Source organism: Colias croceus, chromosome 30 (assembly GCF_905220415.1).
Source record: "Colias croceus chromosome 30, ilColCroc2.1".
In the NCBI taxonomy this organism is placed as follows: domain Eukaryota; kingdom Metazoa; phylum Arthropoda; class Insecta; order Lepidoptera; family Pieridae; genus Colias; species Colias croceus.
In genome coordinates this window covers 601146-618965 of record NC_059566.1, presented here as the reverse complement: position 1 = coordinate 618965, position 17820 = coordinate 601146, and the positions used below count along the sequence as shown (strand labels likewise).

Here is a 17820-nt window from a genome sequence, read left to right as displayed (position 1 = left end):
ATGTGGTAGATTTTGGTGTGCCTTTTGATTAGGTTTCGGCTTCGGGTATTTTTGTTTTTTTAATAGTTTTGGGCCTAACGATTTACATGTGTCTGGGTGAGGATAGAGCCAAGAAGAATATAAAAATACAATCATCTGTGCCTTAAAAATATAATATAATAACTGATTTTTGATGAAATTAGCTTTCCGAATCGGTGGTTATTAGTAAAACTATGTTATGAGTTATGACGTTTCAAAAGTGCTTCTAGAAGAAGTAATTGAATAAACAAATATTTCAGATTTAGTTTGAACATTGTACAAGAAGCATTTGCTTATAAATATGACAATTGAAATGATTAATATTCGTCGCATACCTAAAATATGATGAATCACAAGTCACTCTGTTAAGTAAATGGTAATATTAAAACAATAATTTGCGTCTTAAGTAAATATAATTGAGGTTTAGAAGTACCTTTTTAATTATACAATGCTATTACGCTGGGCCCAAATTAAGCATGATCTTTTTAATTAGGTAGACTTGTAGAACTGGGATTTTTCGTTAAAATTAAATATTCAAAATATTTGTGCATGATTAGATCAATAAAAGGTTATTTATTGGTTATTTTTTCAAATATTTTGTGATGATTTCAAATAGATTCTTTCAATTTAAATGCTTTTATAATTTCGACGTTTTGTAATGTGTTTAAGTTTAATTTGTGACTTTCATAAATGTTGAATAGCAGTGGACCGAATGTAGAACCTAGAGGGATGCCGATTGACGTTTTTTCGTGATGTCTATGTTTTTTTAGTATTTGTGCTTTTTAAGATATTGATTCGTTTTTGAATAGACTAGATAATAATTTTATAAGAAACATGTTGAAATTTGTAATATCGTGAGTGATTGCGATAGAAGACATAGTAAAAAGCTTTGTAAAAATCTTTAATAGCATTTAGGTCAAATTAGTTATGAATGAAATAGGATTGTATAGCCTTATATTATTCGTTATTTCAGAAAAAAAAAACATGTTGAAAATCTTGAAATTATCCTGGTTACGTGTACGTTGGCAAGTTACATGCCGGCAACTATACAGTTACCAAAACACTCTACCTACATCAAATTATTATTTTTTTATTTGTTTTATTCATATTTATTTATTTATACAATAGATTCAGCGGCTTCCTCGTCAGCAGGCGAATCGACGCCGCGCGCAAAACGAAAGTACACTAAACGTACGCCTAGCACTAAGAAAGATGGGGTGAGTGACTCATTTTGTGTTTTATACAAATTTAACACCTATTAAGGCAGTCTGTAAGTATCTTTTGCTCTACAAAAGGTGGAGCATAAGGGTTTTTGACATATTATTATGTTGTTTAGGTATGGATGAATAACAACCAAGTTTTAGAATGTTTTAAAATTGATTTTTTTAAATGACTCTACTACTCTACTTTGTGACAAAAATGTCTATGAGAAGTATGAAAAACACAAATAATGAAATAATTTTTCAAAACGGACCCGTGGTTCCTGAGATTTGCGCATTCAACCAAACTCTTCAGCTCTATGATATTAGTATAGAATATAGATTATTATTGTATAGATGATGTTCTTTTGAAGTGAAACTTCTTTACCTGCGCGTTGAGAGTAAAATTTCAAGACCGCGTCATGGCAATACGGTCACGTCATGGAGTAAGGCGACGATTTTGGTATATTTAAAGTTTAAATCTTGCCAAAGTTTCACTCCTGACACGTGCTATCAGCATGATCAGTGTTACCGCTCTTTTTTTAATTTTAATTGTAAATAAATAATAAATAAATACACTTTATTTAGCACCAAATAAAAATAAAAAAAAAAACACAATAAAACAGAAATAAAAAGACAATATTATAATGTTAAGCCAAAAAGGCGGCCTTAATTCTAATTTTAATTGTATTTATTTTACAGAATTCTTCGACGGAACGCGTCAAGGGCAAACGAGGAAGACCTCGTAAGTTAGATCAGCTGACAGCTAAAAACCCACAGGAAGGGAGTAAGTAAAGATAATCTTCTTATATATAAAATTCCCCTGTCACAATGTTAGTTACCATAGTCCTCCAAAACGGCTGGACCGATTCTCATGAAATTTTCTGTGCATATCGGGTAAGTCTGAGAATCGGCTAACATCTATTTTTCATATGTACCACGGGCGAAGCCAGGGCGGACCGCTAGTCTTCTATATAATAAAAATGAACCGCTAAACGATTTGGTAAGCGCAAAACTCGAGAACGCGCGTTAATTCTTTTTTTTAAAATTCTATTCGTTAAAGTACGAGAATGGTTCTTATTGAGAGAAAACGTGAACATGTACTACGGGCGAAGCCGGGGCGGACCGCTAGTCGATAATAAAAACCTCTGCTTTATGGATAAAATTAAGCTTTTCTATTTCGGATTCTTTTTTATTAAATAAATATATAAATAAACTAAAAGGGAGTCTAATTATGAACTCTATCGATTTTTGAAGTGAAACTTCTTTAGGCGCGTTGAGTGTAGAAATTCAAGGTTGCGTCATGGCAATACCGTCACGTCATGAAGTAATCTTGCCAAAGAAATTTCACTTCTGACACGTGTGCTCGGCACACACGCTCTTGTTTTTTCAAAATGTTTGTATGTGTGTCCGTCCGTTACAGAAATACGGGTGCGCAGTAATCTGATGCCGTTGAACACTGAACCTATACCCGTGGACAGTGATGATGAGCCGGATTTGGGTGAGATTTTAGTTTTATAGTACCTAGCGATTAAAGTGAATTAATCGATACGGACTTGAAACATTTGTCAATCGAACTTGAAACACATGTCAATTTTAAAATTCATCAGGCGAATCCCTGTCCCAGTAATATACTTTCTTAAGCAGCAATTAATGCAGCAAAATAAGACAAGTATCTACATAATTAAAAAAAAAAAAATTATTAATATATGATGATTTTTTATTCACAAGTATATGCATTCGATTCTAGATGTCAGATTTCGATTTTTAGAGTAACGTCTCTGGTATTTAAAGAGAAAAAAGGTTTATTGACACAAAATTGTAGCGACGTCAGTTCTTTAAATCAGAAATTGTTTATCATGTTGAGAATGGTTTATCAGTAAAATTAAATCTTAAATTTACTTGTATCGGTCATTATTATTATAAATATGTAATCGTAATTGAAAAAGTTAAGCAAATGTGCAGTTCTAACAAAACGAAATAATATACTATTCTATGTCGTCGTTACTAGGTTACGTTTTTGAATTTTGTTGAACTGTCAAATGTTGCGTATTAAAATGGCTCTTATAATAAATTGCTAATAAAATTTTAAAGGATTTTTTGTTTGTCTATTACGATTTAAATTAAAATTTACGAATGAATTTTATAAAATATTATACAATTTGAAAGCTTCGACATTTCAGTAGTAAATTTCCGGGTAAAATAAAATTCACAGCAAATTCCGATAAATATACAAAAGATTCTAAAATGACAAATTTTGGTATGAAATATTAAAATTATTTTTAAATACATTTTTTGGATTCTCTATACGGGTAAAATTATTAAAATTTAATATCTTTTTTAGGTTCACCAAGCCAAGCGTCAGATTCTCTAAGTTTAGACGAAAACCTACGCGCGCTAAGGCACATTCACGAGAAATACGCTAACATAGATAAGGTGAGTTTTAACTGGGATTTTTTTTACCGATTTTTATGTAAAATATATTTTTTTTTGTAATTTCTCAATTTAGTTACAATAACTTATTTTTTAAACCAATTTTATTAAATAATTTATGGTCAAAATGTTGCCAGTAGTAATAAATAATATTTTCAGGACGATTTATACGAAGCCCATTTGCTAGCTGCAAACTTCAAAAAACCACCGATGGACCAAGTGCAAAGGCTCAATAGAGATGATGATGATGTACTCTCTATACGGAGTTCTGAAGGTAAGGAAAAGGGAAAGGGATGAATTTCCTATAACGCGTTTCGTTAAAGAAACGAATCTTAAATGGCGGCGCTTATCATTCCCTCTCGCTTACACACGGCCGTACGGTATGCAAAAAAATATGGTAAAGTAAAATGATACTAAAATGTATTTGATTTTCCCTATAATATTTTTTGTCATAAATTTACAATGAAAATTATGTATTTGCGATAGTAAATAATATTTTATTGGAATTTAACATAATATTTTCCTTGGGAAAAGTTGTTCAGTTTTATGGGCTCATTACGAGTATTATGGGGATTTTGTTTCATTCTGTATACGTAAATATGATAATTCATATAAATACACAAATACCATAACAAAACAGTTTGTCAACAAACAAATAATTTTTATTTTCTTTTTTGCTGACCCTACCATATGTCAATGTCAGATTTGGCCGCCATTTAAGATTCATTTCTTTAATGAAACGCGCTATAACATATGGATAGTCGGATAAAATTACAGAAATTCTTATTTTCTTCCATATTTTTGCCTAAAATATTAATTTGTAGCGAAACTTCTTTAGGCGCTTTTAACTTTCTTTGAGAATAAAATTACAAGGTCGTGTCATGGCAAAACCGTCACGTCATGGAGCAAGGCGACGATTTCGGTATCTTAGAATCTTGTCGAACAAGTTTCACTTCTGACACGTGTGATCGCTCTTTTTTAAATACATTTAAATAAATACGGGTAAAAATTATTAAATTTAAAAAAAAGGGTTGAAAAAATTCTATCACTCAACGGGATTCGAACCCGCGTCTTACGGCGTGTTCATGTATTGCAAAGTTGATAATTTTGTTGTTTATAATGTTGATGATATAAAATTATTTGAAAAAAACCGAAAAATAATAGTAGAATAGTGCGTGTTGCAATATTTTATAAGAACTATCTCTTTAAAAAGTATATTTTTAATTTATTATGTTCATTTTTAATTTTTCATCTGTGCAGGATGTGCGTCAGTCAAAGAGATGGACACAAGAGTTGAGAAGTTGGAGGACAGCTCGAATTCCGACTCGGATTCCAGTTCAGAGTCGGGTAAGTAACAGTACAGTACATTCCAGCACAGTGCAGTACACTACAGTGCAGTACACTATAGTACAGTACACTATAGTACAGTACACTATAGTACAGTACACTATAGTACAGTACATTACATTACAGTTCAGTACATTAAAGTACAGTGCACTATAGTACAGTACACTACAGTACAGTGCACTACACTACAGGACAGTAAATGACAACAAATAACACTAAATTTACATTTACTTTTCCATTTACATTTTACGTTTTACATTTAACATTTCAACAGCATTAATTTATGAAAATTTACTCTAATAAAAAAAAAATAACCTACCAAACTTCACCTTCCTTAAGGACGCTATAACGTATTTTTACAAAAACACGCTGTTTTTCGGTACCATTTTAACTTAAAGCAATTACACGTGAGAACATAGTAATATCTTAATTTAAAGATAATATATTCAGCTCTACGTTCATCTTATAAAAATTGTACGACGTCATACAAAATTGTCGCTGAAATACGTTTTTTCCATCACAATAAACGCATAAAATGCAAAAAAATGGGGTCTAAACCGGTACCATTTTAGGAAAATTAAGAGCCTAATCTATCTTCTTAACTATATCTTATTGAGGGATATGTAGTCCTTTATATATGGTGTAATTTTTATGAATCTAAATCAAAATTTTATTTCAATAATGAGCTAAATTAAAAATACTTGTCGATTTCTTCATACATTTTGTTCTCGCGGTTCGTCAGACCGCGCTCAGAAGCGCTCTTGGAAGGGACGGGTGTATCGCTCCTCGTGCCAAAAATAAAAACGAAATAAAAAAGATTATTGTGCGTGCACTGTCTTTTTCGTGATTTGAAATATTTGATACTTTTTATGAGTAAACTGTATAAGTTTCATATTCCAATTAGGTATTTGTAATTTAAAATTATGTTTTTAAAATTACCTTGCCTGAGATCCTCTTTTTTATGGGTTGTTGAATAGATTGGTGGGGTAAAACAATTCAAGATGGCGTCGATGAAAATTTGGCTTTTTTTCGTGATGGGTGTCATTTTCATAGTTTTTGGGGTAGCTATTACCGAATATGAGGTCAAAACTGAAATCCAAGATGGCGCCGACGAAAATTTTACATCTTTTCGTCATGGGTGTCATTTTCATGGTTTTTGGGGTAGCTATTAACGAATATGAGGTCAAAACTATAATCCAAGATGGCGCCGACAAAAATTTTACAACTTTTCGTCATGGGTGTCATTTTCATGGTTTTTGGGGTAGCTATTAACCAATATGAGGTCAAAACTGAAATCCAAGATGGCGCCGACGAAAATTTTACAACTTTTCGTCATGGGTGTCATTTTCATGGTTTTTGGGGTAGCTATTAACCAATATGAGGTCAAAACTGAAATCCAAGATGGCGCCGACGAAAATTTTACATCTTTTCGTCATGGGTGTCATTTTCATGGTTTTTGGGGTAGCTATTAACGAATATGAGGTCAAAACTATAATCCAAGATGGCGCCGACAAAAATTTTACATCTTTTCGTCATGGGTGTCATTTTCATGGTTTTTGGGGTAGCTATTAACCAATATGAGGTCAAAACTGAAATCCAAGATGGCGCCGACGAAAATTTTACATCTTTTCGTCATGGGTGTCATTTTCATGGTTTTTGGGGTAGCTATTATCGAATATGAGGTCAAAACTATAATCCAAGATGGCGCCGACGAAAAATTTGACATCTTTTCATCATGGGTGTCATTTTCATGGTTTTTGGGATAGCTATTAACGAATATGAGGTCAAAACTATAATCCAAGATGGCGCTGACGAAAATTTGACATTTTTCGTGATGGGTGTCATTTTCATGGTTTTTGGGGTAGCTTTTAACGAATATGAGGTCAAAACTAAAATCCAAGATGGTCGTCGAATTTCAAGATCGCGTCATGGTAATACTGTCGCGTTATGGAGCAAGGCGGCGATTTTGGTATCTATGAATCTCGCCAAAGAAGTTTCACTCCTGACACGTTTTCTCGGCACACACGTTCTTTTTTATTTTATTCTCTTCGTTTAAATGTTTTAGATAAACTTTATTTTAAATAAAGTTTAGCGAATATATTTAAAGAATATATTTAAAGTTACTAATATCTGTCAGAATATTAACATGATTGCCACAGAGTTGCGTTTTATATTAAATTTCTAAATATGCATTTCAATGTTCTTTAAAATTGTTTTTTTAAGACTTTCTACAAAACTGTGGTTGTTAACGTTTTTGTTATTTTATTTAAGTTTACTTTAAAGGAGTAAGAAAAATATACCTAATTATCGACGGTTACATTGGGGATTTGGTAATAGCTGTCTCAAAAACCTTGAAAATGACACCCATGCCGAAAAGATGTAAAGTTTCGTCGACACCATCTTGGATTTTAGTTTTGACCTCATATTGGTTAATAGATACCCCAAAAACCATGAAAATGACACCCATGACGAAAATATGTAAAATTTTCGTCGGCGCCATCTTGGATTTTAGTTTTGACCTCATATTCGTTAATAGCTACCCCAATAACCATGAAAATGACACCCGTGACGAAATGTTGTAAAATTTTCGTCGGCGCCATCTTCGATTTTAGTTTTGACCTCATATTGGTTAATAGCTACCCCAAAAACCATGAAAATGACACCCATGTCGAAAAGATGTAAAATTTTCGTCGGCGCCATCTTGGATTTTAGTTTTGACCTCATATTCGTTAATAGCTACCCCAATAACCATGAAAATGACACCCATGAAGAAAATATATAAAATTTTTGTCGGCGCCATCTTGGATTTTAGTTTTGACCTCATATTGGTTAATAGCTACCCCAAAAACCATGAAAATGACACCCGTGACGAAATGATGTCAAATTGTCGTCGGCGCCATTTTGGATTTTAGATTTGACCTCATATTGATTAATACTTATTTAATAGCTACTCCAACTCCTTGAAAATGACACCCATGACGAAAAGATTTCAAATTTTCGTCGGTGCCATCTTGGATTTTAGTTTTGACCTCATATTGGTTAATAGCTACCCCAAAAACCACCCACATTTGCAAATGTGTTTGCTACTTAGGAAAAGTTCATATTTAAAGATATAGGTAATGTGAATGTGTGGTAACGAATTTAATTTATTTCATTCCGACTGTTTCTCGGAATAACATACATTTACTAAGAATTGCTTACAATGCCGGGTTTAATATATTGCCGGTAACATATAATATTATGTATGATAATAATTCTTAAAAAAGTATTTTATACATTTCTTAAAAAGCTTCGATATTGTATACAATAATACAATTCATATTCAAATTGTTGTAAAATAGTCACACTTTTTTAAGTTGGTTGAATACACTAAAATACTTATAAGGATCGTACCTACTAATAATAGTAACAAAATGAATTTTTAAAGTTCCCAGTAATCTTCTGGAATCAATTTCAATAAAAATATAAAAAAAAATAATATCAAGTATGAAGATGGTCTATAAAATGGAATGCGCTATGTTTACGTGAGCGCGATGTTCCCGCGAACCACGTGGCGACGTTAGATACCTAAATTTGAGTAACGCAGATTTGTGACAGCGTCCTTAAACACTACAACTCTCTTATTCAATTACCGATTCACAACACTAAAATCGATTCCCCACTCCAATAGGCAGCTCGAGTTCCGGTTCGAGTTCGTCCTCGAGTTCCGATAGTTCCGATTCGAGCAGTTCGGACAGTGAACACGAGGATGCGACGCCGAATGCTAGCGCTAGTGTGGATAATACTGGCGATGATAGGTATGTAATACATATAAACTAATATTATAAAGCTGAAGAGATTGTTTGTTTATTTGTTTGTACCTATATATAATAATATAATAATTTATTCATTTATTCAAGTAACTAGGACTCAATTTGTTAGTAACAATTAATAACTTAAAAATTATGTTAGTAAGAATACTATTTATTATACAATTTATTACAATTAATTACAATTTATTATGACTGCTAGAAATGCACTCCACCGCTACAAAGCTATCAAGGAAGCAGACAGTTTGCAGCAGTGGTTTACATACCAGCAGTCGAGCCGACTCGCTATACAGCGCATGATTACATTGGGGCTGTCCCGCACACGGCGCACCAGGGATGTGCATCTCTTTCGCATTGTAGCGTAAAAACAATCTATACGAGCTTCTGCAAACATCCCTGATGCGCTGCAATAACGGGGCAGCCCCATTAACACCCGGAACGCGTTATTATATTGAACACGGAGCGAGCTGTAAGAATGTCGAGTATGACTTGCCCATAGGCTGCACGTGTAGAAAGATGTACAATACGCACGAAATAGGGTTTTTTTAACTTCAATAGAACAACGTGCAAACCTACGAGCTATCATATTTGCCCTCACTGCCAGTGCCCGTCGTTCCCTTTCAATGTCATCATCGTCTCTGAGTCCTGGGGTCAATATGTGTCCGAGATATTTGAATGTAAAGACCCTCCCCAATGGCACTCCGTTCAAACGTATTGGGGGTAAAAAATGCGTAACTCGGCGCCCAGACTCAAAGACCATGACTTCACTTTTCTTAGTATTGTAGACCAATCCATGAAGAACAGCGTACTCTTCACAGATGGCCACTAACCTTCTAAGACCGCAGACTGAAGCACTCAGCAACGCCATATCATCTGCGTAACTTACATTGTTGATACAAACTCCATCAATATGACAACCAATCCTTTCGTTGCTGAGTGATTCAATCAGCTCATTGACATACAAATTGAAAAGCGTGGGCGAACTTAACCCCCCCTGCCTCACACCGCATTGCAGCCCAAACGGCTGAGATAAAGCCCCCGCCCATCGGACTTGATTGATCTGGCCTCTGTACCAACATTTAAATGTGTTAATAAGAGAGGACGGTACATTAGCTTTCTTTAACTTATCCCAAAGGATATCATAAGAAACCAGATCAAACGCCTTCGACAGGTCAAGGAAGCAAGCATATATTGGCGTATTTCGGTCCGTATAGTACTTGACAGCCCACTTTAAAGACAATATTGCACTTTCCGTAGAAAGTCCCGATCGAAATCCAAACTGATTTTGGTGTATTTCTACGTACCTGTTTAGTTGTTCATTAAGCAGGCTGTCAAATACCTTTGCAATTACCGTAGCAAGAGAAATAGGCCTATAGTTGGTCTGGTCCGCCAAATCACCTGTTTTATTTTTAACAATTGGCACTACGATAGTTTTTGTTAAATCACTGGGAAGATACTTATGCTGAATACACAGATTAAAAAACATTGATAACACTCTCGATATGTGAGGCCCTGCATACTTTAGGTGCTCAATACTTAGACCATCATGACCGGGAGATTTTCCTTTAGACATCTTACTTATTATTTGCTGAATTTCTAAAGCAGTGACTTTAAATTCCCGATCATCCTGATCCACAGTATCAGGCACAGACAGACTCGGACCTAGTGGAGACGTTACTTTAAAATGCTCTTTGAAGAGGTTAGCAATACTAACAGGATCATTAGCACCACCTACAGATACAGGGAGGCCATATTTACAGTTCAGTTTATTTGTCTGTTTCCAAAAAGAACGAAAATCTTTACGCGAATGATGTGACGCTAAGTTGTCCATTTTGATTTGTTCTTCATGGTTCTGACACCATTTAAGACGTGCTTTTAATTTTTTTTATATAATTTGATGATTTAATTTGTAAAAAAAAAAAATTTGCGCACCATTTACAATGGCAGTATATGTGATAATAAATATTGTATATACGCCTTGAATTAATCATATACCAAAATAAACATATTTTATATGATTTCAAATTGAAACATTTATGTATTTATTCAATTAGACTTCTTCTAGAAGCACTTTTGATTCGTCATTGCATATTTTTAATATTTACCACTGATTCGGAAAGCAGTATTTTCCTTCATGTTTTATACACAATATGATAGTGTCTGTTTGTTTGTCTTCCTATTTCGGCGCAACGGATCAATTTTTTGATAGGATAGATGATGATATATTTTTGTCCGTAGATAGTTAGCAGGCTTGATAGGTTACTTTTTTACTTTTGGAGAAAGTTGACGATTTAGGTCACTTTTAAGGGAACCTTCTGCGAAAAACTACTTTAAACGTATATATTAATGAATTTTCAGTCGTTCCTTCCACATTTAAGAGAATTTTCTGCGAATCTAATCTATATAATACTAGCTTACCTCCCGCGGCTTCGCCCGCTTTCTCTAAAACGATTTGAGATTTAAACTCAAGTTGGATCGAACTGCACATGGTGTGCGAATTTTATTATAATCGGTTATGTGGTTTAGGAGTCCATTGAGGACAAACATTGTGACACGAGATTTATATATCTATATAATATAATATAAATAAATAAATAAAAAATAAAAATCTTTATTAACCAAAAGTATAGAACATACAGTGTTACTGGAGATCCAAACTAGGCTGTTGCCTGTGTCTTGGATCTCAGAAACGGTATACATTTATGTTGAATTACATAGGAACACATCGTCATTAGAATAGGAAAAAAACGTATTTATCTAACAAATGTGGAGTTAGGAGTAATAGGGTTGTGTGTGAGGGTGAGTATTGTGTGTGTGTGGAAGTGTGTGTGTGTGGTAGTGTGTGAGAGTGGTAGTGAGTGTGTTTATGTTTGTGAGTGTGATCAATACTTTAATCTTATATTACAGTAAATGAGTACCTTTTATATTCTGAAAACTAGCCAGAATAAAATTTATCCTTATTGTATTAGTTTAAGTTATTATGTTTAAACCAGGTCTTCGGTATCGCTGTAGGATAGTTCATGAAGCCAAGATTTCATTATTTTGTTGCATTTGTGCATGTTACAATATTTCAGTGATTTCGTTTTACAGACATTATTGTAGGTATGGATAAGTGAGTACGATGGACTTCGTCTAGCTATTTTTGAGTTATATGCAGGAAGTGGGATTCTAAATTTTCTTTTCCTTAGTAGTTCCTCGTAATCGGGGCGTGAAGAAACAGATTTATGCGTTAGGTTAACTGCTGATAGTACGTATAGTTGACGAACTCGATGAACTTTGAACTCCCGATACAGTTCGTTCGTTGGAAAGCGGAAAGGCTTTTTCAGAGTTACTTTAATTAGTGCACGTTGAGCTCTCTCCAACTGCAGAAGGTGAGATTTGGCGGCGCTTCCCCAGATCGAAATGCTGTAATTTATTACGGATTGACAGAGAGATACGTAAACTTGTCTTAAAATGGTAATGGGGGTACAGTTGCGGAGTTTCTTCATAATGAATATGAGTTTTCTTATTTTTACTGATACCTCTGTTATATGTTGACTATAGTTTAAATTGCTGTCTAAAGTAACGCCTAAGTACTTTATAAACGGAATGTACTCGATGTTAGTACAATTGCATGTAGAGTGAGTTGTGTTCAGGTTGGTGCAAGAATGTAGTTTAATAGTCTGGTTTAGTAAAGGATTGGGGCGGGTGGATTTTGAAAAAGACAAGAATTTAGTTTTTTTAGAATTTAAGGTGAGCAAATTTTTATTCAGTGCTTCTACTATGGTTAAAAGTCCAAGTTCTGTAATATAATATGTATTACTAAATTTCCAGCCGATCGTTCGGCGCCTGGTCCTACACGCGCACGTCCGGTACGAACACCGACTCGGGATCCGACTCGGATCCGGAGCGGTCTACCGACGCGCTGTTACCGCCACCGACACTACCGACAGACGAGATCAGCGAGAGCGATAACGAATCGCCCGACAAGAGCTTCCAGTGTCACATATGCAAGAAGTGGTATTCGACAAGGGTTACGCTCAAGTGAGTATCTATACTAATTAGGGATGCGCCGAATACCGAATACATATTCGGTATTCGGCATATTCGGCATCTTTTTCACTATTCGTATTCGGCCGAATTATTCGGTTTAGGTGCCGAATATATTCGGTATGAGTATTTCTACTTTCTTGGCTATAGAACTAAATAAATAACTTCATATTATGAATGATTTATGTCATACTATACACAAGTCAAAGAAATCCTATGAAGAATGTTTGAACCTAAGGTATAGGTACAGGGTGTAATCGTTAAGTGTGCACAGGCTATTATTCCGTAACTATAACAGATATCAAAAAACCTTAAACTGATATTGAAAGTACTACACCTAATGAGTAAAATGACGATAATAATTTTTTAAAAATAAAACGAGAAATATCCAAAAATGTTACATGAAACGCTCCCATACATTGTCCGATACAATGTTCGAGACGACATCCTCGATTTGGAATACCATTGTATTCCACATCGAGCTCTATTTACAGTTTCTAAATGAACTTTCATTAAAATTTGCGAAATAATTATAGCACAAAATCAAATAACAAAGCAAAACCTTTCATATTAAATGTTTGAAATAGTCATATTTCATACTAAATGTATGGGAGCGTTTCATGTAACATTTTTGGATATTTCTCGTTTTATTTTTAAAAAGTTATTATTGTCATTTTACTCATTAGGTATAGTACTTTCAATACGAGTTAAAAGTTTTTTGATATATGTAATAGTTATGGAATAATCGCCTGTGCACACTTAACGATTACACCCTGTATAAAATAAAACGATCATTACATTTCAAACCAACGTTTATTTTGTAAATTTACATCAACATAATTTAATCATGTTTATTATTAGAACTTAGTCAGTATTTAATATTTATAATACTTTAAATCCTGAAGTCTGAAGACAATGGTTTTAGTCCCAATAGAAAATGACATTACGTCCGCTCATATTGCAAACACTAACTTAAAGTAAAAATATAAAATTTTTAAACAATTTAAAAATTTTAATAATTTGTGCGAAGTTTCAACACAACTGAGACGGCACGGAGTGCGCGGGCGATATACGCGGATGGCGGGCGGTGAGGTAAGGCTCGCTCGCCACCGAGCCGGCAGCTACTTGCGACCCGTTAGAACCGGTTTACGCATCAAAACACGTCAAAACATTGAACCGAATAATTCGGCCGAATATTCGGTTCGGTAAGGTTCTAACCGAATAGTATTCGGTATTCGGTTATTCGGTGAAACCACTATTCGGCGCATCTCTAATACTAATATAATAAAAAATGTGTGCGTGTACTAGTGTACACACGTAAGAAGTGAAACTTCTTTATGACCTTATTTTTTCAAAAAATAATTTACTATATGCAACTTTACAGAAATACGTCGAATCACCCGTGGTAGGGATAAGAAAAAGTTGGCGCGTAACGGAAAAATGTCACGCGTAACGAAAAAATGTTAGACGAAATTTTTTACCAACCCCGATAAAGAAGTTTCACTTCAATAAAGAGGAAATGTATGTATGTATGTATGTATGTACGTATGTATGTATGGTTTTCACGCATAAACTTCTGGACCGATTTTAAAAATTCTTTCACCATTAGAAAGCTGTATCAGCAACATAGGCTATATTGCATTTTCAAAAAAATTTGAGATCCTTACCAAAAATGCAAGAATGTAACCCAAGGTGTAAAAAATTGCTTAATAAAAATTCTGTCATCGCGTGCGCTGCGGAATCTATTCCTTGAAGTACGAGGATGGTTCTTATGAAAAAAAAAAGTAAACGTAGGTATCCCTATCATTTCTATATTTGACTGAGTACTGACCGGTTGGCATGTATGTTTATCAGCCATCTGGTTTCCATAACACAAGCGAAAGCTTAGTACGGGATCAGATCGTGCCGTGTGTGAAAAATTGTCCTGAAATATTTATTAAGCTATTGCATAGCTTCTATCGCGGGCCTTGAGCGCGGGGACCGAATCCAGAAATACCGTAACGAAAAAACCTCACGCTCCCCACTCCGACGGGCACGGAGGTGTGGCTTGAAAGCATAGCATGCAATAGTTTTACCGCGGCAATCCCCGAGTGCCACACGTCTTTTTTTTTAATTATATGTTTGTTTATCAGCCATCTGGTTTCCATAATACAAGCGAAAGCTTAGTGTGGGATCAGATCGTGCCGTGTGTGAAAATTGTCCTGAAATATTTAATTAATTTATTTATTTTTTACGTAGAATCCATCGTCGTGTCCACCAAAACCGTGGCGGTGGGGCTGCTTCCCGTTCCCGGGCTCGGAACGATCGCTACGAGTGCGACTGCTGTAACGAGACGTTCGCGAGACGCGAGCGACTTGCAAACCACAGGTGAGCTGGCGTGTCAGAAGTAGAACCGCTGTATTCGTAGGTCGCTGGTTCGCATCCGGCTCGAAGGACCAGAATGTACGGACTGCAATTAATTAATATTATATTATATGAAATAAAATAATCATTTAACTATGAAATCTTGTAATAAACGGAAATTATAATCTACACTAATATTATAAAGCTGAAGAGTTTGTTTGTTTGAACGCGCTAATCTCGGGAACTACTGGTCCGATTTGAAAAATTCTTTCTGTGTTAGATAGCCCATTTATCGAGGAAGGCTATAAGGCTAAATATCATCACGCTAAGACGAACGGGAGCGGAGCCACGCGGGTGAAACCGTGCGACACAGCTAGTGAAGTGTATAGTTTGATGTATATTATATTTTTAAGATTCGGTCTTGAATATTACACGTATCATCTAATTACTATATAGAAGATTGGTAATTTTGCTTTATACCCGCACTTAAATACCTTTTCTAGGGCTGAGGCACACCGCGGCGCTATGACGGTGCGCTGTGAGGTGTGCCGCAAGTGCTTCGAGGACGAACAGGAGCTAGCGCAACACGACAGCACGCACACCGCGGACGAGCGGGCCGGTGCGTATGTACACATGGACACATGGACACACGTACACATGGACACATGTGCACATGGAAACATGGACACACCGCACACGTATACATACACACACGCATACATAGACACACGTATACATGGACACACGCAAACATGGACACGTATACATGGACACACGTACACATGGAAACATGGACACACGCACACATGGAAACATGGAAACGTATAAATGGTCACACGTACTCATGGACACACGCACACATGGACACACGCACACATGGACACACGCAAACATGGACACACGCAAATATTCACACACGTACACATGGAAACATGGACACAAGTACACATGGAAACATGGACACACGCACACATGGAAACCTGGAAACGTATAAATGGACACACGTAAACAACACGGATACATGCACATACGCAAACATGGACACACGTATAGCCGGACAAACGTATACCTGGACACACGTATACATGGACTCCTGCACACAATGTGTACACATGGACACACGTATACATATGGACACACGCAAACATGGACACACGTATACATGGACAAAAGTATACCTAGACACATGGACATAAGTACACATGGAAACATGGAAACGTATAAATGGACACACGTACTCATGGACACACGTAAACAACACGTATACATGGACATACGTATAGCCGGACAAACGTATACATGGACTCCTGCACACATGTTTGTGTACACGGACACACGTATACATGGACACACGTATACATGGACACACGTACTCATGGACACACGTACCCATGGACACACGTACCCATGGACACACGTATACATGGACAAAAGTATACCTGGACACATGGACAAAAGTATACCTGGAAACATGGAAACGTATAAATGGACCTGTCCAGATATACGTTACACATGGACACACGTACACATGGACACATGGACACAAGTACACATGGAAACATGGACACACGCACACATGGAAACCTGGAAACGTATAAATGGACACACGTACTCATGGACACGTAAAAAACACGTATACATGGACATACGTATAGCCGGACAAACGTATACCTGGACACATGGACACACGTATACATGGACTCCTGCACACACATGTTTGTGTACATGAACACATGTATACGTGGACTCACGTACTCATGGACAAAAGTATACCTGGACACATGGACAAAAGTATACCTGGAAACATGGAAACGTATAAATGGACGTGTCCAGATACACGTTACACATGGACACACGTACACATGGAAACATGGACACAAGTACACATGGAAACATGGACACACGCACACATGGAAACCTGGAAACGTATAAATGGACACACGTACTCATGGACACACGTAAACAACACGTATACATGGACACACTTACACATGGACATACGCAAACGGACACACGTTTACCCGGACAAACGTATACGTGATACATGGACACACGTATACATGGACACGTGTAACATATGAAAACATGGACACACGTACACATGGACACACATACGTATGGACACACGTACTCATGGACACACGTATACATGGACACTCGTATTCATGGACACACGCAAACATGGACATACTCATACATGGACACACGTTTACCCGGACTAGGGCATGCACCCGGGTTTACCCGGTTCTGAAAAACTTTTTGATGATCTTGAGAACCGGGTCTGAAAAGTATGAAACCCGGTTCTCCCGGTTCCGACCAAAATATTAAAATATTAAGTATTATTTATATTTTGCTGCATTATTTTAACAAATTTATGCTATCTGGCAACGTCAGACTCACGTGCATCGCGAATTTTCGTGCCACGCCTCAAGCGTGCCTCTGATTGGTTGTCTAACCTTAGATGCTATAAGTTTCCTACGGTTGTATTACCAAAAAAAAAATTATTTTTTGAGGCTTTGAAAATCACAAAAATTAGGCTAATTAAATATTTTTATTAGATTTGTCGTGAATTTGAAAAGCTGTTGATTTTACTGTCTGTCATATTATAATGATCCAGTCATGTTTTTGTTTTTGTTTTCGAG

The 17820-nt window shown here is 35.8% G+C and overlaps 1 protein-coding gene across 3 annotated transcripts in view; it reads left to right on the top strand.

The window, feature by feature from the left end:
* The window catches only part of LOC123704571 (zinc finger protein 90-like), a 36687-nt gene that overhangs the window by 9270 nt on the left and 9597 nt on the right, over positions 1-17820 (top strand). For all 3 annotated transcript variants that reach the window (XM_045652953.1, XM_045652952.1, XM_045652951.1), the window contains 10 exons: positions 1147-1235; positions 1920-2004; positions 2641-2718; positions 3562-3653; positions 3810-3924; positions 4911-4997; positions 8668-8794; positions 12620-12829; positions 15074-15202; positions 15682-15797. In XM_045652953.1, coding sequence (XP_045508909.1) covers positions 1147-1235; positions 1920-2004; positions 2641-2718; positions 3562-3653; positions 3810-3924; positions 4911-4997; positions 8668-8794; positions 12620-12829; positions 15074-15202; positions 15682-15797 — 1128 coding nt within the window. The remainder of the gene's footprint in view (positions 1-1146; positions 1236-1919; positions 2005-2640; positions 2719-3561; positions 3654-3809; positions 3925-4910; positions 4998-8667; positions 8795-12619; positions 12830-15073; positions 15203-15681; positions 15798-17820) is intronic.